The following is a 22,834-nucleotide window of genomic DNA, read 5'->3' as shown; positions in this document are numbered from 1 at the left end:
AGATTCATCCAGAGTCGATCCTCATTATGAAACGTTTGTGATAATGGTTAAAAGAGTTGTTGGAAACTTGGTGGAGCTGACATTGATACATTGAACTACCTTGTAGTTTGTAACTTCCAAGTTGGCTTACAAAAATACGTCATCCCTGCAGCATTTTTTTTACATTTACATTTAGCAGACGCTTTTATCCAAAGCGACTTACAAAGTAGGGAAAACAATAGCAATTTGTACAACAAAAGAACAAAAAATGCATAGGTGCATTAAAACTGGTCTCTGTTAGCCTACCACAGTGTACGAAGCTGAGAATTTCTTCTTCTTTGGGGGGGTAGGAAATTACAAAAGAGGCTTTCCTGTAGCTCAGTGCATTGCATTAACAATGCAAGGTTGTGGGTTCGATCCCAGGGGATTGCAAATACCTATGTAAAATGTATAGGATAAAGCAATGTAAATCGCTTTGGATAAAAATGTCTAAAAATGTAAGTAGAAGACTGTACTGTACTAATGGGTCAGATGTTGATATAAGAGATATGTTCTTAGCCGATCTTAAAGACAACTACAATCGCTGATCTTGTGGCAAGAGGGAGATCGTTCCAGAGTCATGGAACACATCCGGAGAAAGTGCGGGAGTTATATTTTCCCTTTGTTGGACGGCACCACAAGACGTTGTTCAATTGCGGAGCGTAGGGATCGGTCGGGTACAGAAGTCTGAATTAGGGAGTGAAGATATGGGGGTCCCGAACCAATGGAGGTTTTATAGGCCAAGAGGAGAGATTTGAATGGGGTGCAAGTGACTATAGCATTCATATAACAAGCGACATGATCTTATTCATTTCAATGGAGAGCTAGCAACTTCCAGCGACACGAGTGGTCGCAACCGTTGGCGACTGGATTGGGCGTGTATAGCGACTCGACAAAGTTGAGAAATCATCAAATTCATGCAAATGAATGGCGACTTTCAGAAGCGACAGCCAATAGGAAGATGGTAGAGCTAACATGATCAGTGGATGTCATCACTCAGGCAAAAACTAATGGGAATGCCAACAATGCAGCTTTAGAGAGGAGTTACGTGTGCTCTCTTCGGCTCGTTGAAGACCACTCTCTTTTGGAAATGCAGCCTTCTAAAAAAATCGTGCCAGTAGGTAACACTAATAATAGCTTTCCTCTAGCTCAGTGGTAAGAGCAAGGTTGTGGGTTCGATCCCAAGGTACAGGATAATGAAATGTAAGTCGCAAGCGTCTGCCAAATGCATAAATGTAACTGTAATAAATGCCAGTAATTAAATATGTGTAAATGTTGGATTGGTAAATGAAGCTCTAGCACTATTATACAAAAATCTTTGTACAATAATCATCCAACCTCTAAAACCCCTCTAACATTCTCTATTTTGATTTCTAGTTGTAAATGAGTCGCATCATAGAAGTAAAACAGGTAAACGGCACATTTGTGTTGACTGAAATTTCAAGCAGCACCCAAACGTGATGTTTTGCATGGATTGCTTTCAAACAGTCACCACTTTAAACTGATGGACGTTGGTGGACAAATTCTACCATATGGACGCATGAGAAAACGAACAAGACTTATTTTTAGAAAACCATTTATTTTATCTTAAAATGTTTTTACACGCAGTATGACAATGTGCTTGCACAGTACTTACAGTGGAGTGGGGTGAGACTCCCATTTGTCCTTAAAAAACAACAATCCCAAGTCTTTCAACAGAGAGAGCTAAGGAAAAAGAAAAGTTAATGACACCCCCACCTTTAAAACCCCACCCAACGTACGGAGCAGTGGGCCAGTCTGGAATTCTGCTTGATGTGGGAACACCAGAGTCATGCTGACAGGACGGAGGACTTGGATCTATGCACATCCTTCTAATCCCATTATTCCGGTTCAGTATAATTACACATATTTACACAAGAAATTGTGGACCCCAACAGTCTTTTTTTACAAAGTCTCAGCTAATGGTCTCAAAAACTAGGTCTCAATATATTCACATATAAAGCAATATAATACAGATTTAATGCATGTTAATTTATGTTGGGTGAGTCTGTAAATGGCCAGAGTTTATGGCCACAAAACAAGCTTCGAATTGCCCGGAAGGCTTCACATTTGCCTTTGCGACATTGAATAAAAATGTTAATGTAAAAACAGTGTGAAAGACCTGGATAAAATATCATTGCTACATAACCTTCTCCCCCCGTTCGAGAGGAGAAACAAGACAAGACCAAATGGGGTTAGATCACAGACCTGCACGCTTCAATGTAACTATGCCATAGTTTAAAAACCATTAAAACAATGTGGAGCAGGGTGAGCCCACGCAGAAGACGAAAAGTTATGTGGATTGTTGAGTAAATTATGAATAAAGGCTCACTTTTGTCCCCATAATCCTTTGCATCTGTCTTCACAGCCACGCCAGAACTTTCTTCATCAGCCTTGACTGTTATCAGTAAGGAGCGGAAAAGCTACCAAAAGCCCTTAATAAAAACTAGGGAAAAAGCCTTTAGATGGTCCACTTAACGTGTAACGTCGGGAACATTTAAGACTTTGCTCCCCTCCATTGTGACGACCACGTCATATTTAGATCATAATTAGATGTCTTTAAGACAAAAAAAATCATGAAACCTGTGATAGAGTCTGTGTAGCACCCTTAGTGTGTGTGTGTGTGTGACCTCTGGATTTCACAGCGCAGCAGTTTCCTGCCAGGCCAATCTCATCGAAAGATCGTCCCCGTGAGGAACAGCTCGGCCCAGAGCAGCATTTAGGACGTGGTTAGAAAGACAATGGAACAAACAACACGACTCGCTTCGCTCCTGCCCGATGTTTCGGAAACTGTCTGGGCCACCTGCTCGTAGCCAGTGGTTGAAAAGAGCTGCCAGGAGGTTCCTGGGTTTGCAGTGGGCAGTTTAGTCCAGCTCGGTGTCTTCCTTGGGCCGGTACACGGTGCCGAATTTATGCATGTACTTCTTGATGTATTCCTTGGTCTTGTGTTTGACGTTCTCGTTGCATTCAAGGTCTTCAGGGTTCTTGCAGGATTTCAGTTCCTTGTTCATCACCCCGTGAGTCAGCTGTGGGTACACACACAGACACACAAATAAAGGGTTAGAGGGATACATTTATCACGACTCATAACATAAGTCTAGTTTTGGGGTCACCGGACTTTTAAATTTGTGTTTGAAACAAGGCACTAAGGTAAAGATGTGACCAGTCCAACTGGATGTTTACGGTTTAAAATGGGGGTCCTTTGAAAGACCTTGGTGCTTATATACTGTATATGTTGGTGGACACAGTCTCGGAGAAGTTCTTCAATTACTCATTTTCTTACAAAACATGCACACACAAATTACCTTCCTAGCAAGATGTTTGAAGTCATCCGTGTTACTGATGCGGCCCAGCTTACAGTCTGGCTTGCGATACGGATTAAGGCATTGCACAATAAACTGTGACATCTGAAGAGACAAGGAAGAGAAATTGAATGGATACATGAGCCAGACGCACACGACCTGCTGCTATAATCATTTTGTAAAACCCAGAGACATTCTCAAGTTTACCTCCTTACGGAAGACTTCTTTGCTTTTTTTAGCCAGCTCGCTGGAGGTGTCCGCTTCTGCCGTCTTGGTAGAGAACTGTGGAAAGGGGTCAAACAAAAACCCACTGATAAATCCCCACACTTTATTTGACACATAATAACGCCGACACTTTATTTAGAGGTAACCCTATACAATCCAAACACTGTTTTATCTCTCTTTTCCGCATATTTCAGAGATAAAATCCGAGAACACATAATACTGGAACTCCCAGGGTGTCATTAGATTTGAACAAAGCGAAAATCATGTTGAATCGATGCCAAAAGTGTCATTGCCTCCTATCCCTGAAGGCTGCAAACAGAAATGTTAAAGGCTAAGATAAAGAAAATAAAAGCTTCCTGTAGTGTCAGTCTTCTAGTCAATACACTGTGGAGTATAAAAGAAAGAGGGAAGGAAAATGGTTCGCAAGAAGACAAAAGAGATTTGCACAGTTCCACTCCAAAACAAAAAACCACACATAAATGAATGCAGTTTCAACAGCTGGGTTGCATTAGCATCAAAGAGAGCCAGAGAAAACACCAGCACAAACTGAAGAGAGAGAGAGAGAGAGAGAGGGGGGGGCGGTCTGCACTGAACGCGGGTATCGAGATGGTTATAGCCTGTAAGATTACATGTCTATAAAGAAATGTTTACTGTATCTCGCTTTTGTCTCGGTTTACCCTGGTCCTACCCCATGTGTTCATGTGCACCAGATGATTTGTCTTAGAAGTCTAAACCCACGCATAAAACCTCCTGAGGCAAATCTAAGCGATCTAAGCGTTTCCCTCCAAACTCCAAATAGCTTTGCTCTATGAGGATAAGCCCCAGCTGTGAACCATTCCATCCTAGATGCCTGCAACAACATCTTCAATTATCCAGAAAGGCAGGGCCCGTTTTAGACTCCACGAGAGTGCACTAAACTGAATTCGAGAGCGCTCGTGGCATCTTCAAAACCAAATGTTGTTTATATTATTTTTGTTTTGTTTATTTAAACAATAATCTCAATGATTGCTAACAATGATCTCAAAAATGAAACAATAAAAAAAAAATCCTAATTCATCCCTACACAAATGTGCTTATTGTTCGGATGTCATGGTTAAGTTTAAATATTCCATGTGGACCTGGCATGAGGGTTCATCAAACGTTTACGGTAAAAGATCAAGGAAGAGCCAAAATATGTCCCTGGAATAATACCTTTGAAGGATTTTCGTCGTATGTGGGAGTCCCGAGATCCATCTCAGCCTCGTGTTCTACACTGGCCTCCTCTGTTGTCCCATCCCAGCTGGGAGGATCCCACTGTGTTTGTCTGCCACACAAAGGTCAAAATCACATCTCGCTTATACCATCATGTCTTAAATCTGCTGGCCTTAAGGATTAGTTAAAATTGTGTTATCGATAACCTATTCCCCCCGAGTTAATAAGTTGAGTTTCATCATTTTGGAAACTATTCAGCTGATCTCCGGGTCAATAGCAATAGCACTTTTAGCATAGCTTAGCATAGATTTATGAATCCAATTAGACCAGTAGCATCGCGTTCAAAAATGACCAAAGAGAGTAGTCTTTATTTTTCCCATTTAAAACTTGACTCTTCTGTACTTATATCGTGTGCTAAGACTGGCGGAAAATGAAAAGTCGGAAGTATAGTTCCTAATCATAACGGCCTAGAAAATCACAACTTTTCATTTTCCGCCAGTCTTAGCATTCTAGATTCTAGTGCCATTGCGGACAGAAAAATTGTCTGGCGGAAAGTTGGGAGTATAGTTCCTAATATTATCGACCTATAAAATAGCAACTCTACATTTTCCACAAGTTTAAGCACACGGTATAAGTACAGAAAAGTCAAGTTTTAAATAGAAAACATATCGTAACTCTTTGGTCATTTTTGAACACGATGCTACTGGTCTGATTGGATTCAATGATCTATTCTAAGCTATGCTAAAAGTGCTATCGCCAGAGATCGGCTGAATAGATGCTAAAATGATAAAACTCAATTTAAGAATAGATAATTAACTGTAGGGAGTTGTAGAATGAGCCTGTTTCCAAAAAAAGTGGAGTGTTCCTTTAATAATGCAAATGTATTTTCAGTAAATGAGTGACATACGGAGAAACTAACTTGCCTTGAATCAGAGTGAGACAAAAAGCTCTTTTTAAATCGTGATTGTTTGTTTAATAAGGAAAGTTCGTACCTGGTGATGATGTGGTAGTAATATATTCGGCCCTCATGGTCACGTGCCACCTTCCAGCTGGGCGGCAGGATGATGGTTTTAGGTTTGGGCGGGGAAGGGGGTGGTAGGTCAATAATGTTGTTGGGTATCATTTCCTGTGGTGAATCACAGTTCAGAAGAGGTAAGTCGGCATGTTAAAGTTAGTGGAACTGATTGCTGTTGACTATTACATGTTAATCACAAGTGCTCCAGGACTTTGTGGTGTAGTACTTAAATGCTTGTGAGGATGTCTTATCGGACAACTAGGGCCATTCTTGCTCCACACTAAAGATGAGTTGACACAAATTTAAATGAGGTGTATTTAAATATGAATGTCTAGAAAATGGTATAATATCCTCAATGATTTAATGATTCTAGTGTCATTTCGGACAGAAAACAACACACTAATTTTCATAACAAAGACACCAGAGCTCCATGAGTCTGCATTACCGAGCGTTCACACCAATGGCGTAAATCGCAGTATTCGCACATATTTGGACGCTTGAACCTTTGGAGTTTACTCGCTTCATTTGTGCGTGAAACTCGCTACACTTGCACGTGAAATTCACTTCACAAAAAATGCTAATTTGCGTCATGGGAGTCTCGTTGCAAAATGGCTGACATGGATTTTGTTGAGACTTACCAGATTGTCTGACCTTCTCATATAATTTTTCTACGCATCAAATGCCCGAAACGCTCAATTCGTGCCGCAGGATGACTATCGCGTCTTTGCATTGACTTAACATGTAAATCACTCATGCTTAATGTTTCATTCGCGTCTGGTGGGAACGCAGCATTAGAGCAAACACATCACAAAAAATCAAATCCCCATGTTTTGTGATTATTATGTTTTTGACATAAATCATTATTATTAGTCACCTTTTATGTTTGTCACTGGGTTTAACAAATATCTAGGTCTTGTCATCTTTGACACAGTATTTTATAATTTAAAACGTATTTTCTGAAGAACTGCAAATTTGGACATCAGAGGTTTTAGAAAGACAGCAACAATATAATAACCTCTCGGATTTTACTAACCCTAATGCCAACCCAGATATAAAACTTCATGAATTAATTGAGCGTTAAAAACATTGTGTATCCAAGTAAACCAAGTATTCCATAGCTAAGTCTAAATATAGCAAAAAAGAATCAGGTTCAAAGCTATCGGCAGAACTTTGCAGGCTGGTTTGCTAACATAATAAATGAGGTATTGACTGCTAAATCAACACAAAAGATAAATTAGCTTTTCTCAAGCCATTACATTGCGTCATTTCAAAAGAAACAAGTCATTTAGATTAATAAAGGATGGATGTGCTTTTTTGAGCTTTTACACTTTTTATTGCTTTAATCACATACACAGTTATGCAATTATGCAACTGGTAGTGAAAAATAATTTGGCTAACTCTCTGCATACTGTGCACAAATAATATAATATAAGATCTAAAATCTGAGGTAAGAAAAACACTAAAGATATCTTTTGAATCAAATATGCAAAACAAAATATAGTCTGTAGCAGAGATGCATTGTTTGCTTTCATTCAACAGAAAAAAGCATGTCATATACATATGGGAAGGCAGCGCCCTCTTCTGGCAAAAGGCTACATACCTGTTGAACGGTCTGAGATGTGACGATTGTTGTGACAGTGCCTCCCTGTTGCACGACCACACCCTGCTGATGGCCTGTGTACACCTGCTGCCCATGCAGGTAACTGGCGGCTGGCTCACTGTACGTCTGCACACGCCCACAAACAAGAGAAAATGAAATTCAAAGGCTTTAGTCAATGAAGTGGCATTTTCATTAGAGAACATTAACACATAATATCAACAAATCTAAAGATATCAGCCACTACGACAATAAGAATTTAGGTAGGTATCGGTGTCCCACCTGTATGACAGGAGTGTTGGTCTGTGGGTATCCTGCAGGAATGCTGTAGATGGCCTGGCAGGGCTGACCTTGATAGTAAATGGCGGTCTGAGGCTGCGCTGTAGTGGAATACTGCTGGGTGGGTTGCGTCTGCACCGTGACCGCCTGCTGTGTGTTGGGGTCCCAGAGCGTGGTGTAGCCTTGCTGACTTTGAACCTGCGGGCTGGGGATTTGCACAGGCACAGACAAGACCGCCACGCTTGGATCCTGCACCGGCACAGCGGGCTGAACAAACTGCTGAGTCGGCGTGACGGATGCCAGCTCCAATGAGGCAGGGATGTGTGCCAGGCTGGAAGCAGCTCCAGCTGGGGTGGTTGTAGAAGAGGGTGAGGCCAGACCAAGATCAGATATGATGGGCTGAGTCGCCACTTGTTCAAAGGTAACGGCCGTGCCGTCAGCAGCTGTGACACAAAGAGGGTCTAAAGGAGGTGTGGGTAGGAGAACTTTTCCCGCATTGGGATTTGTGGGGTCTATGTAGGTTTGGATGGGGTATCCAGGCGGGTAGCCAATGAAGCCCGGGCTGGAGGTGTAGGCCAGCGGGTTGAACGCGAGCGTCTGCAGTTGCTGCTGCTGCTGCTGTTGCTGTTTCTGGGCTTCCCGCTGTGCCACTTCTTGCTCAAAGAGCTTGCGTCGCTCCTCTGTGGACAGCTTGTTACGAGACTCTTTGGTGTGCAGTTTCTTCTTGCTGCTGCTGGTCTGCTCATAACTACAGAAAATATATACAAGAAAATGTCACTGTGAGTTTTATTTCAACACTTATGGCCAGAATATTGTGCGCAAGTCAGTCATATGGGTTTGGGATCATGAGTTTATGACAGTTTACTGATCTTACCGGTCGTCATTTCTGCGGTTGCCCCTTTCATAGACTGGAGGCGGCAGAGGGGAGGTGGAGCCTCGCCTTCGCTTCCTATCTGCACTACGAAGTGTCGATCTTTCTCCATCACGCTCACGGTCCCGATCCCAGTCTCGCTCACGCTCCCAATCTCTCTCTCGTTCCCGTTCTCGATCGCGCTCCCTCTCTCGTTCGCGCTCTCTCTCTCGACTGCTCGAGGGCGTGCGAGGGGTCATTAGCGCTTCCCGATCACGACTCCGATCTGTGTAAAAGATGAAAAAAAAGTTTAGCTAATGTTGCTAATAATACAAGTAGGAGGTATAGTTTCAAGATACATATATAACTTACCATTGGACTCTTTTTCAACCTGGCTCTTCTTCGGTATCCTGTAAACCTCCTGAGAAGAACATTTTTTAAATATAAACCAGAATTTATTTATAAAATATGACTAACATAAGTTACATCATCACTAAAATGCAGGTATCAAATATACAAAAAATTAAGAGACCATTTCAGAAACCCTTTTTCTGATTTTAAGATTAGGGAAAATTATCCTCTTTGTTTCGTTCGGTGAACAAATAACAATATTTCTCCCAAATTTCTAATAAAAATATTGTATCCATTTGCACTTATTTGAAAACAACTGAAAAAACGCTCTGTATTTTTTGCATCTTTAAACGAAAACACTTGCCTTCAAGTCTTTCCAGCTGTCCAGCAGACGTGAGGCCATGTCACTGATGTCACAAGCCCGCACTTGGGGCTCCTGACTGCGTTCGCTCTCTACATCAGACACTCCCTCCTCCTCATCTTGCGAGGGAGTTCCAACTGCAGCGCCCTCTGCAGGAACAACCCCAGCATCCAGCACCAAAGTATCTGCAGGACCAAGAGCCGCTACAGGCTCCGATAATGCGTTTACTGAAGAAACGGAGTCAGAAGCAGGTGTAGTCGTCTCCACAGAGACGGATGGAGATTCTGTGGGTGTAGTCTCTATGGCAACAGCTGTGGCTTCAGAGGAGATGCTCTCTGATGGTTGTGTGGGTGTGATCTCTTCAGAAGTTGTGTTGTCTTCTGAGCTGCAATGTTCAGGTGCATTCTCCACCTGTTCATCTGCGATAAGAGTTTCAACATTTTTATCATCTACATCCTCTGCAGAAGTAATGTCCGTGACTGCAGGAGGATCTTCGGCTGGTGTGGACTCAGAATTCCCAGATGGCTCCTCAATCTTGATCTCCTCCATCACCTTCTCTTCTTCATGGGTTGGTTTATTCTCCTCTGTGGACAGTTGCTCTTCAGTCTCACAGGGAGGTTTCTCTTCAGATTCTTGCGCTTTAAGGGACTCATCCTCAGTGGTCATATCCTCAGTGCTCATATCCTCTGGCTGTGATGGTGTGATGTCAGCAGCCTCAGGTGTTTCCTGTTCCACCACGGGGTCAATCTCAACTCGAACCTCATCAATGCTTTCAACTTTCTCCAATGTTTCCAAGTGTGATGCCTCATCCTCCATCTCTTCTTCCTCCTCATCCTCCTCTTCTTTGCCATCGGAAGCTTTACTAGCATCTGAGAGTGCACTGTCCAGACTGTTCTCGCTGATGATCTTCAGCCTACGGTAGACCGCCCGCTTGGGGGTGTCTCCGTCGAGCTCAGTGGGCAGCTTGGCCGGTGGACCATCAGGGGTGTTGAGTGGTGTCTGGGCACGTGAGGTGCTTTCACTGGAGTAGCCGTCTTGTTCTGTAGGTTGAACAAGCGGCCGGCTCTGAGCCCAGCGCTGGATGAACTGCAGCACACGGCTCTCCTCCAGCATGTTCTTCGTTGAGATGGGCAGCACTGCCAGTGCCTTCATTATCTAAGGATGGTTCAACAGACTGTAAAACTACAAGCTGAACATCTACAGGAGTTTAAACGCTACATATAACTATCACAATCAAGTCAAAACAAAGTTTTTCATTGTATAAATAACCGATCAACCAGGTAGAAAAGAAACAACATTTGCCAGAAAAATTTAATTCACTTTATAGTATTAACAATCAACAGAAACCGCTTGCAGCCCAACATTTTGCTCGTTCCTCATTTTCATTTTTTTTTAACTTCCCTCTTGCAAGTTTGTAAATGCATATTGAACGTTTACCTCTAGCTGTAGTTTAATGTTGTTCACAGAATTGGTCTTTGCCTCTGATAGATCAACCATAAATATCCACAGCAGCGAGAGGCCATGGTGATCCAAGAACTGCTTCAGGCACAAAGAATTCTGGGTATTCTGCACAAGCATGCAAAATCTTCAGTTAGGAGTGGTTTAGCGATTATAAAAAACGTAACACCCAACCTACACATAAGCCCTCCAGCACTACATGTGCACTCTTACCGTGATGACTTTAAGGCAGGTGAGTCGTTGCTCCATCGTCTCCACACGTACCATGAGCCTGCAGAGCAAGATCACATCCTTCTCTCCACATAAGCCCTCCCCGTTTTCCTGTAGAGCCTCAAGCTCTTCATCCAACTGCAGAATGTTACAACATTTAAACATCAACTATATTAATAATAACAGGATGAATCACTCTCCTGTTGTAAGCCAACTCACTCGATTCAATGCATCTAAAATATGTTTTCATTTTTGCTGCCATTTTTAATGTAGGGGTGTACCAGTGATAGGGAGTGCTAGTTGAAACAAGCTGTAAATCATAAACTGAAATGAGCTTGAACAGAGAAGAGCTGTGTTATTTGTGGACTAGAACAGGTCCTGCAAGTCTCAACGCAATCAACCTGGCTGCAGCAAGAACAAAGACGACCCAATTCAATTGCGGGATCATCCCTCTGGTGCTGCTATCTTAAAAAAAGTTACAAACAATCCGGCAGACCGTGCATTATATATTTGTTAACCATTATGCAAAATCATAGACTCATTACGACAACAATGATTGTGTTGGGGTCCGATTTTCCCGTAATGGCTTATTCGTGGTAATGGTTAAAATTCACATGAGGCGACAGTTATGCTCCAGTCTACTAACTCCTAAAGAGGAAGAAGCACAATAACCAAGCCTCCTCCTTACCGTGGTAAGGGCACTATCAGTGTCTTTCTTCCGTGGGCGTTCCCTCTGTTTCTTTCCACCCGCTGCACGAACACTGACCCGAGTCTCTCCCCCAATTAACCCTCGACAGCTTGGAGCTCCACAGAAACACTTCTGAGCCTCTTTCCTGGTGGACGGAGTAAGATTTATTATGAAAATGCATTTATGACAAGTTTTATTTTTACAAAGTTAACAAACAGTGCCTTTTGATTTAAAGGAATGGAGTGAATTGTTTACCCGTATCTCTGGAACTGATAGTCAAAAGTGAGCTCCGTCCCAGCGGCCACAGCTTTTGTGGTGAAAAAGCCAACTCTGAGCTGACCATTCACAGTCCACTGCAAAGAGTGCAATTTGTAAGACATGAAAAACAAAGTTTACATATAGTATTCAACAAGCTGTTTCAGAGGAAGCTCTAATGCTAAAGAGGTCTAAGGCATTGCAAGGCATTTGCAGCTGGCTGCTAGAGACCCCAGTACAGTTTTTAACACTACTGGCTTTACACTAGTTTTATTAGAAACAAATGACAGGTGAACATCATCAACACTGGTTGTTCACTAGACAAGCAAAACAATTTACCTTCTGAGTCTCACAGTTGGGTTCGCAGCTGTGATTCATGAAACGGGAGCAGTTTCCTTTCAGTGTAGCATCAATGATCTGCAGATATAATGAGGGACTATGCATTTAACATTGTGCTTAAAGAACTGTTGATCATGCACTGAATTTATCACAAAGCATCACCTCATTGTTCTTCAAAGCCATGAAATAATAGTGAATGTTCTTGTTTCTGGCATACTCCTTCACCCGTGCCTTAAATTCCCGGTGGTCTAAAACTTCCCCGCAGTACTCTAAAACAAAGGTGTTCCTGAAAAAAGTAAAAAGTTATTTACACAAACAAAAAAGGACTTACACACATGTTAGCTGAAGGAAACATAACTTACGATGGCAGATCTTTGGCAGCTCGTAAACCCCAGCCTTTGCTCTCGGTCAAAATGACCTCATAGCCTGCGTGGCGTTTCATCTGGAAGCGACGGTTGGAGCAGTACGCTCCATTTAAACACCGGGAAGAGCTTTAGAGAAAAAGGAAAGCAAAAACAAACAGTGTGTTCTTACTATAAATTATAGGATGAAGGTTTGATATTTTAGCAGTTATTGGCAGTAACACAATAAGACTAGCAATTAGCGTAACTATAATTAATTATGCTCTTTACTAGCATCCTCATATTTGGTTTATGGAAGAGAGTCAATACCACTCAATCATCAGCAGGCGATTGAGACAGTCTTCTCCACATGCCATGATGCCCCGGGCTCGCTCTTCTCTCGAGAGGACGGCACATTCACACTGCATTCTCTTGATGTCACGATGAGACTTATTTTTCTTGCTGTGCAGAAAGAAAGCAGATTTTATTGCTTTGGGGAATGGAAAATTATATCTTTGAGTTAAGAAAAAAAATTATCAGGCCTGTCATGCTAATTGATATATATTTATTTTAATTACAACTACCTAAACTTTGTATTTTATGGTTTAAATTGTACAGTCACATTACCACCCAAATAAGAGAATGTAAAGCAAATGACACAATACTATAAAATACTTGTTGTATGTGAAGTAGGCACTCATAACAATTTACTTTATTATCCTGTTGTAAGGTTCACATACGTCTGCCTCTAAATGTTTTGTGTTGCCTTCTTGAGCACTAGTCAATGTCTAATCCTTTTGTAATAGTTGTCTGTGAATTGTCTTTAATGTGAAACTATGGATCTCAAAATCATATAGCCTGTCGGACAAGGGTCAAATATGCAGAAGATGAAGGAAAGGCAAATCATTTGAAGAACCTGGAGAAATTTTCTGAAGCCTAGTGGATATTTAAATGGTTTAGGAAAAATAAAAGACACATGAACAAGTATCACAAAAAACCTAAACAGTCATTGACCATACAAGTATCAAGGGGATGTAAACCATTGAATTGAGTTCTTTTTGTATATTCAGTTACTGTGTTGTGGACTGTAAACAGGCAAAGGGGGTACTCACCGTTCAGTCAGATACAAATTCTCCTCAATGAGGTCAAAGTAAGGTGGCATTTTTTTCTGCTTTGCTTTTTCCCTCCACTCTGCTGGATCATGGAAGTTTTTGAGACTGAGCAGCGGTCGTGGAACCTCCCGTGTTCGGTCAAACAATTCCTTTCCATCTTTCAGCCCCCTTTCATCAAAACACTCTTTTTTACTTGTCAAACCGGCCTCTGCTTCGTTGTCTGATTCCGACTCAAAGTCTTGACGTCTCTTCTTGGGTGGACCCCTTCCTCTATGAGGCTTCTGGTTGTCTTCTTTAGGAGTTTCCAAGTTGCTTTGAACCTCTGGGATAAAGCTGCAATTGCTACTTATCTCATGAGCTTGAACAAATGGGGATGACCCCGGATGATCCACAGTCGGGACTGAGACTCGCTTAATCCCCACTACCCTTCCCTCACAGTCTTCATCGTGATCATTGGTCAGGGAGTCTGGATGAATCTGGTTGACTGAATCATGATACTGAGCAGGCACGTGCATGTTGACTGAATTGCTCGTTTTAGAGATAACAGGCTGAGCCCATGGACCTTGTCCGTGAACGATGTCAAATGCAGCAGCAATTCCCGGATGTGGCAGGCGTTCGTTGCCATGACTGCTGTCCGGCTGCTGAAATGTGCTGGTGGGTTGTTCTGAGTGGTTCAAGTCCCAGGCCAAATTATAACCCTTCCCACCACTTAAGTCCAAATCATTATACAGCTGCTTTCCTCCCTTTCTCCCATTCCAGCTATCCGGACGATCGTGGTATTGATGGTGGCCAGATTCAGGTTGTCTACAAGACATCTCAAAGTTCTGAACAGATGTTTGGGCGTAAATGCTTTCTTGGGCATTCCAGTTCTTGTCCATGTGAGGATGGGTGGCTTCTGGATGGCTGGTGCTGTCAACCGTGTCGCTCTGTGATTGGTAGAACGCACTAGCAGACTGACATTTAAAATCTGATAATAGCGTGGCAGTTCGCTTACCGGTCTTAAAATGTGAAGCGGATAATTCCGAATGCTTTGACTGGGAGTTAAAACTATAACCAAACTCCCTGTTTAGGGGTTCAGCTGTATCGAAAGGTTTCTGTTGTACTAAGGAGCCAGAAGACGGTTCAGAAAAGTCTTTCGCTTCAAGAGCAATGGTTGAATTTTTTGGCACAACCACCACGGAGTGCAGTCGTTTCAAGGAGACCTGTTCATCATCTGAATCCGAGTCTGATTCTTCACTCTCACTGTCCTCACTGTGGCATTTATTATCACGATTTAAAGAATCAGGATCTTGTGTTTTAGAGAGAGGTTTGTCTACGTTCAGTTTTTCAGTATTGGCAGAGCCACAATTAAGGGGAACATCAAAGGGGGCACTATTTGAAGGAATTACTAAATTCTGATCTAACAGAGGTTGGACATATCCACCATTGCTGGACTGAGTGTCATGGTCAGATATCTGAGTACTTTCTTGTTGACAAGATTCAAGACAAGTCTCATCTCTTTCTAGCCTTTCTACAGATTTACTCGACAGTAATTCAGTTTCATCAGGGTTAGTCTCACTAATGACCTCAATCTTCTTTACTAAAATGACTTCTTTCACAGAGGCAACTGTTTCTGGACTTGCCATTGTCTGAGGGCTTTGAGATTCTAAAGAGTCTTGGCCAACAATGTCCCATCTTGACTTTTTAGAACTACTATCCTTTTTCACATTCCCACAACTGGGTTGCTCAGATTTTACATTAAGCTGCTCAGAGTCTTTTTCATAAGTACTTGGTGTGACAGGCATACTAATGTTAATGATGTTTAGCGACGAGCCATCCAATTTAGTGTTTAGTTTCAAGCATCCTCCAGGTGGTGATTCTTTCACAGAAAGAGGGTCTGACAGTGCTCCGACTGGATCCTGGTCTGGAGTGTGGAGCACAACTGGATCAGTCTGTTCTTCGGACAAGGATTCACTTTGGAAAGGAGTCTCATCCTCCATTTCGGTTTTCTCAATCTTAATGGAACTTTCAACTTCTATACAAATAGAATTACATTCTGTCAATATCTCAACATTCTTTTGTGTCTCTGAGACATCTGTGCTATTTTCCATGCTACAAAGATTTTGGATTGGATTTTGATGCTCAGCTAGTTGATCTGTTGTTTTGTGTGTTTCTTCATGAATTTGTTGGGAGTTGTATTTATATTTAGACTGAATACTGCTTTCGCTCAAAAGTTCAACGTAAACTCTGCATTCCCGCTGAGGAAGAAGTTGACTGGAGACTAAACGTGACTGCTTTTTATTATAACTTAATCGATCTGTTGATTTTCTCTCAGTTCCAGTTATGTTATTTGAAGTCTTGTGATCTGAATCCGTTTTTTTGGATGATGAACTCCGGGTACTCCTGTCTGACGCTTGTGACTGAGATTTTTTCCTATGCTCTTCATCGGAGTCTGAAGTGCCAATGTTCTTCTGGACTCTCCTCTCAGATGTTCGCGATGAGGTAGCTAGGTTGGAATTTGAGGTTTTAGCATTAATATCGGAGTTTGATTGGGCACTAGATTTTCTGTGACCCGCATCTGCTTCTGAAGAGCTCTTTTTATTGGATTCAGAGTCACCGTTTTTTGCATTAGATCGTTCTGATTTTGAATGTTGTGTTCTTTTGTCGGACTCTGATGATCGAGAACAATCCATGGACTTTGAGTCCCTGTGGGATCTGGAGTGAGTTGATGATTTTGAGTCTTTTTGCGAGCTTGAGTAATTAGACGATCGACTTGAGTCACTACCTCTAGTCCTCATCCGCCTGTGGTCGTCCTCTGAGTCAGAGCTGTCACGCAACCTGCCGTCACCTCGAGAACGTGAGTTTCTCCTTTCGCGATGAGGAGAACTTCGATGAAATCTCCTCTCAGAATCATGGTAATGTGACCTATCTGATCTTGACTGTCTATCACCCCTCGATCTTTCAGACCTGGAATAAGAAATAGTCCGGCAGCCTCGAGATCTAGACCGTGACCGACTTTTGGTCCTTCTTCTGTCTCTGTCAGAACGAGATGATCTAGAAGACGTATGTCTGGAATCCCGCTCAGACTTGGAACGACTTGACCCCTTTTCATCTTCCCTTCTATCAGACCTTGATTTTTCAGACTCCTCCACTTTGGAATTCAATGATATTTTTGTTTCATTACTGTGGGATTCAGATTTATTTATATTTTTGCGATCACTAGACTTTTGACTAGAAGATGTCCTGATTGAATCCCCGTCAGACTCTGAACCTGGAAGAGCGCAGTCTGATCGGGTCTGGGATTTTCTGTTTTCTTCATGCTCAGAAATGGCAAACGAATCTGTATCTCCTTTCCCAATATGGGAAGAAACGGAACCCTTAAGGCATGAGTCTAATTTCTCCTGAGGGTTTTCCTCATTAATAACTTTTTCAGAGGAACTATCAATGACAGAGTTCTTGTGATCCTGCTGCAATGAGGTTTCAGTTCCAACCTTGACTGGAGATCTAATCTTGTCTGACTCAGAAGGGACTACCGGCTCTGAAATCTCACCTGAGGCAGTGCTGACAATGGAGTTATCCTCAACAACAGTAACGCTGAGAATCTGCTTTTTAAAATGCATCTTTCCAAGATCATGTCTTGATTTGAGAGCAAAGGATACTGGGGGATGCGTTGTCTGGGACTCCCCCCCCTCTGCTGCAAGATCGGAAGTATTGACATCCACATTCTTAATTTCAATACAGTGTCCCACTAAATCTGTAGTGGGTACGGTCCCAGCTTGTGATGGATCCGAGTGATCGCTTTCTTCCAGGCTTGGTGGGGCTAGAAATAAGTTCTGACGTGTCTTTTTAGTCTGCGTGAAGCTGAAGGAGATCTTCTGTCGCCCTTGTTCCTCAAGGTTTACTTTAGATTTGGTTCCTTTGGGCAGGAGGTGGTTTGTCAATACAACCCTTGGGGCAAGACCTTTGAATATGACTTGCTTTGGGAGGCTTTCAACCTTGATCTAGTGACATAAAAATGTAAGAAAAAGTGAAAAACAGTGAGGATCATATCAGTCAAGTATTTCCAATAAGAACTGTGCACATTATATCAGCGATAATGTTTTATGTATGTATACTGAGTGTGTTAAGGACTTACCGAACAATCTTTTACATCCTCCCTGTTATCAGAAATTAACAGCATGGGGGAAAAAAGGAAGCAGAATTAGCCAAGTCTATTTAAAATACAGAATACAGAAAACTGAAGACCTATTGTAAAAATAATGTTACTCTATTATAAATAGCCAGCTTGTTGAAACTGGTCTAGAAAATGTAACATTTCCTTTCTTTTTGTGAAGATACTTCATATTATACTTCATATCACACACCTTCAACAACAATGAACAAGGTTAGCAGGTTCTCAATTGAAACTCAAATGAAGCTGTCAATCAAAAATTGGGTAAAATGTTCCTCGGAGACTACTTTTCTCCCTTTAACCTTTATAATAGAGTCACCCCACAACGATAGTAGTAGAAAAAGAGAGGGTCTTCATATCATTCCAACCTCACCATTCATATCTGTCAGCAAAAAAAATAATCTTCCAAGACCAATGTTGAATGTAATAGCGCTAATATGAGGTGGGCTAACAAATCATGTATAACAAGTCACTGTATGAGCCATATTTAGCAACAGTGATATCACAAGTTATACCCTTAAAGACACTGAAGTCTAGTACAACAAATTCAGCTAACATATCAACAATGTGTCATCTTGGGCATACGCAAAAACCCTGAACAATGCAGTAAAAGAAAGAGGTGCACAGTTTGTAAGAGGAACATCATTTAAATATGTAGTAAAATAAACTTGCCAGATAAGAGAGTAAAACATTGGCATTGTCAACTTTTCAGTTTAGAAAATTCTTATTAATGAATAATGCAGCCAAGGCATGTTCAAGACATTTTTGAAGTGTCAAACCATTTTTGTTTTCTCAAGCGTACATGTATTAGGTCCGACACCATGGCAAAAGTAAGCAAAGCACGCTTACTGTTCTGTTGGTATATGCACAGACTAGCACAGAACACTGTTCCCAGTTAATTATTTTATTTTCAATGGAAATCCTCCAAACTGAATGAGGCAAAGCTGCAAATAAAGACATTGTAACTGTGTTTTTTTAAGCAGGACCTCAGGGACCTGTGGCAACTTAAAATAAATTGTAACGGTAAAACTTTTTTCCGTTCACTCATAGAAAGCAATGTTGAAGGTTAATTGTTCTGTGTAACGTTCCTTTCACTTAGGGAAAATGCGATATGATTGTCTTGTACTTTCACCTATAGAAAGCAGTGTGCATGGTTTGTAAATAAGCGACTGGTTTGTCATGTTTAGTTTCGCATATAGATAACGTCACACACTTGTTAGGAGTCTGTTCGCTTATAGACATACCGTCAATACTCCCGTTTTGGCTGGAGTCTCCCGTTTTCTAACACCCATTTCCCGCCACACTCTCATTTTGCTATTTCACCCATCAAACCCCGGTGATCGCAGGTCTTCCCCCGGAAAGCGGTTGTGACTGGACCAATGGGTACCAGAGCGCATTCGCAAATGGCCCCAAGGGATACAGGTATACTTGCAGAAAACAATGTGTTTGGTGCTCAACGACAAGACAGTGTTTCTCATTCCCATGCAAAAGTGGGCATTTGAGGCATGGTGTAATAAAAGATCTGAGATGTATTTTAAGCTGAAACTTCACAGACACATTCTGTGGACCCCTAAGATTTATATTACATTTGTGTAAAAGTAGAAAAAAGATTTCCCAATTAAAGGCGTCATATGGCGCGAACACATGTTATTCTGTGCCTTTGGTGTGTTATAAGTTGCCCATGCATGTATTAGACACGTAAATTTGCTACATTTAAAGTGTCGGAACAAAAAATGCATTCTATCTGAAAGCAAATGCTCACCCAGGCCTTCCTGAAACGCCTCATGTAACCACACCCCCACAAATCTACGTTAGTTCAGGGTATGATTTGACTAAGCCCACCCAAATGTATACGCAAGTAAAGTAGGTGTAGCTGTAAGTACAATTGCTTTGGTAGCTGATGTTTCAAATATGGTAACATGGTTAAACATATCCGTCACACGCTTGAAGTATTAAACCAATCCCTACGCACTGGTTAACTTGCCAATCACAGCACACCTCGCTTTTCAGAGCAGTGAGCTTTGTAAAAAATCTGGCCGTTTCAAAGAGGCGGGGCAAACATGCACGGTATGTGGAAAATACAGATTTTTTAACCTTAAATCGTGTAAACACTAGGCATGGGTCGAATACTGGTTTCAAGGTATATAATGGTTTGGAAAGTCACGGTTTTATAACCACTAAAAGTTTCTGTTATACCGCTTCAAAGCTGACATACTGTTCATGTTTACTACTGTTCCAAATATTTTGTGTTGCTTAAAAATCAAATCTATTGTGGGGCTGGTGGTCTAGTGGGTTAAACCACTGAACTGGTAAATCAAAGGTTGCTGGTTCGATCCCAGCAGCCACCACCAGTGTGTCCTTGAGCAAGACACTTTACTCCATGTTGCTCCAGGGGGATTGTCCCTGTAATAAGTGCACTGTAAGTCGCTTTGGATAAAAGCGTCTGCCAAATGACTAAATGTATTGTATTCAATGTTTTTTACTCAGACATTTAAAATAACACATTTTAAATCTGCAACCGCAATACCTTGATAGTTTGACCCAAGGTCACGTACCGTCAAAATATCATACCGCCCCATGCCTAGTATACACACTGCATTACATCTAAAATAAACTATAATATTCATTTTACCGGTGTCATATGACCCCTTTAATACCAAATTTAGCCTGAAACTGGAGAAGCAGGATTACTACTTCAGTGAAGTATGGCTTAACATTCCTGCATTGTTTGTCGACATGAAGTCCTAAAGATATATTGTCATATGTAATTTGGCCAACAAAATCTACAAATCAGACAATGCTGAATAAAGCAAAACACTAAAAACTTTTATAGAACACGGCCACTTTTGCATAAACCGAGCGAATGTTTTATTTAAATGAACACATTCAAATTACAAAAACGTATTTAAGCCTATTCCACTTCACAATAACGTGATCAGCTGCACCTGAGAAAGTACCTGAGCTCGGAATTCAACAGCTCATCCATTTTGCGGAAGTTCTGATGCTGAGCAGCTTGCAGAAAGCTGCAACACCGGGGCAACCCAGAGTAGTATGCTCTATAGTGTGATGTCACACCTATGGATAAAAGACAACACAACTGCATTCAGTCACTGTACATTATATGATAATAAATGTACTTGTTAGTGTATGTGCGGAGGAAACAGCAAGGGTACAATATTGTCAAATGTTTTTGAGTATAAAGGTCTACACAAAACCCCCCAAAGAATGTTTTTAAATATGTAATGATTGAATTAATGCTCATATTACCATCTTTTAAACATCTTTGCTACCATACCTTTGAGATAAGTTACAACATTGCATTAGATTAAACTTATTAAGACATTTTAGTAGCTAGAACAGGAAAGAACTTCATTCTAAAATAGCTTATCGATAACTTATAAAGGCTAGACTTTGATATTTTTTGCGAAAAGTGAAACCCGACAGAGTTGAAACATTATAACTTACTTGTTGCAGCAGTCAGGAGTGGAGGCAAGAGTGCTTATCTGTCTCTGCATGATAAACTAGCTTTTGTGTCAAATGTCTATAAAGACATTGCCTGCTGTGGTTCCACAATATCAATGAACACGCTGCGTGCTCTTAAATACTATTTTCAAGTGCCATGTTGTGTATCAGCGAACTAAGAACTTGATTGACTTAATTCAAATTGAAATGTTTGGCAGAGTGAACTTGCCTACTGCAGGAGCTATCAGTAGCATGTGGGTAGCATTTGTTTTCACAACATACAATTTTTAGCTTACAACTGATCGGTTACTGTTATAGACTCTAATATCTACAACAATGTATATTGCTCATGTCCTTGAACAGAATGGCTTATAACCCAGTAATACCAACTGTCTGGTTAGTTATGGCAGCACAGAGACCATTCAGTGCTTGACCGCAGGCAGCTGACAAATTTATCACGCGGATTCGAGGCCTACGCGGAGGCCGCGCTGCATCTGTCTTCACTTGTGTTTCCTTTATATTCAAACCATTATGATATCACGGTAATGTCTGCGTTTATTTTTAGACGCACAGTGAATTGGAGATGTTCTCTGTAAATCCTAATTGTATTTATGTGTTATTGATCGGTCCCTGTATTTAGTTTCTTCAAAGCTCGCTGGCTAGTTAGTTACAGGGTGAACTGTCGTTGTGGTCAACAAAGTATCTGACTGCTTGTCTTTACAAACTAACCTCTTTGTTAACCTTAACGGGCTATTTACAATACACTCTTATCTACAAAACGAAAGTTATAGTTAACCTAGGATTTATGTCTTTAAAACAAAGTACCAGGGTCAACGTCGGTTAGCACTACTAGTACAAACTAGGTAGCTCGCTGGCTAGCTGGGTAAAACTGGTAGTGCATGCAGGCTTTCGTTGAGTAATGTTTTGTATGCCAAAAGAAACGCAAAGAGATGGCAAAACACTTACTTCGTATACTTCTCCAGTTCGTTGAAGCTGCCCATTTTCTAGGACAACCATTTCCCTTGATTTTTCCAAAACATCCAGCAGCACACAGACGTCAAATCCACACGGGGCAACAACAAACTGCTCTCGACAACACAATTTGCCTGGTGTTAGATAGCCTGTAGCTAGATCCAAACGCTTTCATTTAATGCTCGGTCCACGGTGCTCAATTGAAGACCCATCAGACGATTCCTCTGTAGTACTATTTGATCAGTACAAAGCGGGCTGTAAAAAGCAACATCCTTTTTGTTTCATGGTGTGGGGCAGCCTCAAATTATCCGTTGGAGTCGATATGCGATGCGCCGGTCGCGGCTCCTCCTCTCTCTCCGTGAACGAGGTCGACATGCACTGCTGCCCAAAGGGACTGATGACGAACCGACTATCTGGGGTCTTTGTTGAATTACGACATCGGCAGTTTCAAAAGATGGTGGAAATAAACTGGTTTAATGCAAGAGAGGATGTGCAACCCAAAGACGCAAGACGTTAAACAGACGTTTCCCGAAATGGATGTATTCAGACAACGTGGAGACCATCTGGGCCTCCATGCATGCTATGAAATTCTTATCAAGAGGTCAAAGTAGCTTTGCCAGAGGTCAAACTTTTAGTTTTG

General features: G+C 41.5%; 1 protein-coding gene across 1 annotated transcript; it reads right to left on the bottom strand.

Moving 5' to 3' along the window:
* Positions 1-1,577: 1,577 nt before the first annotated feature.
* On the bottom strand, positions 1,578-22,834 carry setd2 (SET domain containing 2, histone lysine methyltransferase). The gene is made up of 22 exons (XM_056762065.1): positions 22,189-22,834; positions 20,718-20,835; positions 17,725-17,746; positions 13,611-17,590; positions 12,829-12,960; positions 12,520-12,648; positions 12,320-12,443; positions 12,158-12,235; positions 11,819-11,916; positions 11,564-11,708; positions 10,879-11,013; positions 10,645-10,773; positions 9,211-10,362; positions 8,868-8,916; positions 8,520-8,781; positions 7,649-8,393; positions 7,370-7,495; positions 5,747-5,880; positions 4,755-4,866; positions 3,546-3,620; positions 3,342-3,443; positions 1,578-3,062 (listed from the first exon to the last, which is right to left on the bottom strand). Exons 2-22 carry the CDS (start codon positions 20,744-20,746, stop codon positions 2,901-2,903), a joined length of 7,920 nt encoding a protein of 2,639 aa, XP_056618043.1. The 5' UTR covers positions 20,747-20,835; positions 22,189-22,834; the 3' UTR covers positions 1,578-2,900.

This window comes from Triplophysa dalaica, chromosome 12 (assembly GCF_015846415.1).
Source record: "Triplophysa dalaica isolate WHDGS20190420 chromosome 12, ASM1584641v1, whole genome shotgun sequence".
Taxonomy (NCBI): domain Eukaryota; kingdom Metazoa; phylum Chordata; class Actinopteri; order Cypriniformes; family Nemacheilidae; genus Triplophysa; species Triplophysa dalaica.
Note: the sequence above shows the minus strand (reverse complement) of the source record. Positions and strands in the feature narration are given on the sequence as shown.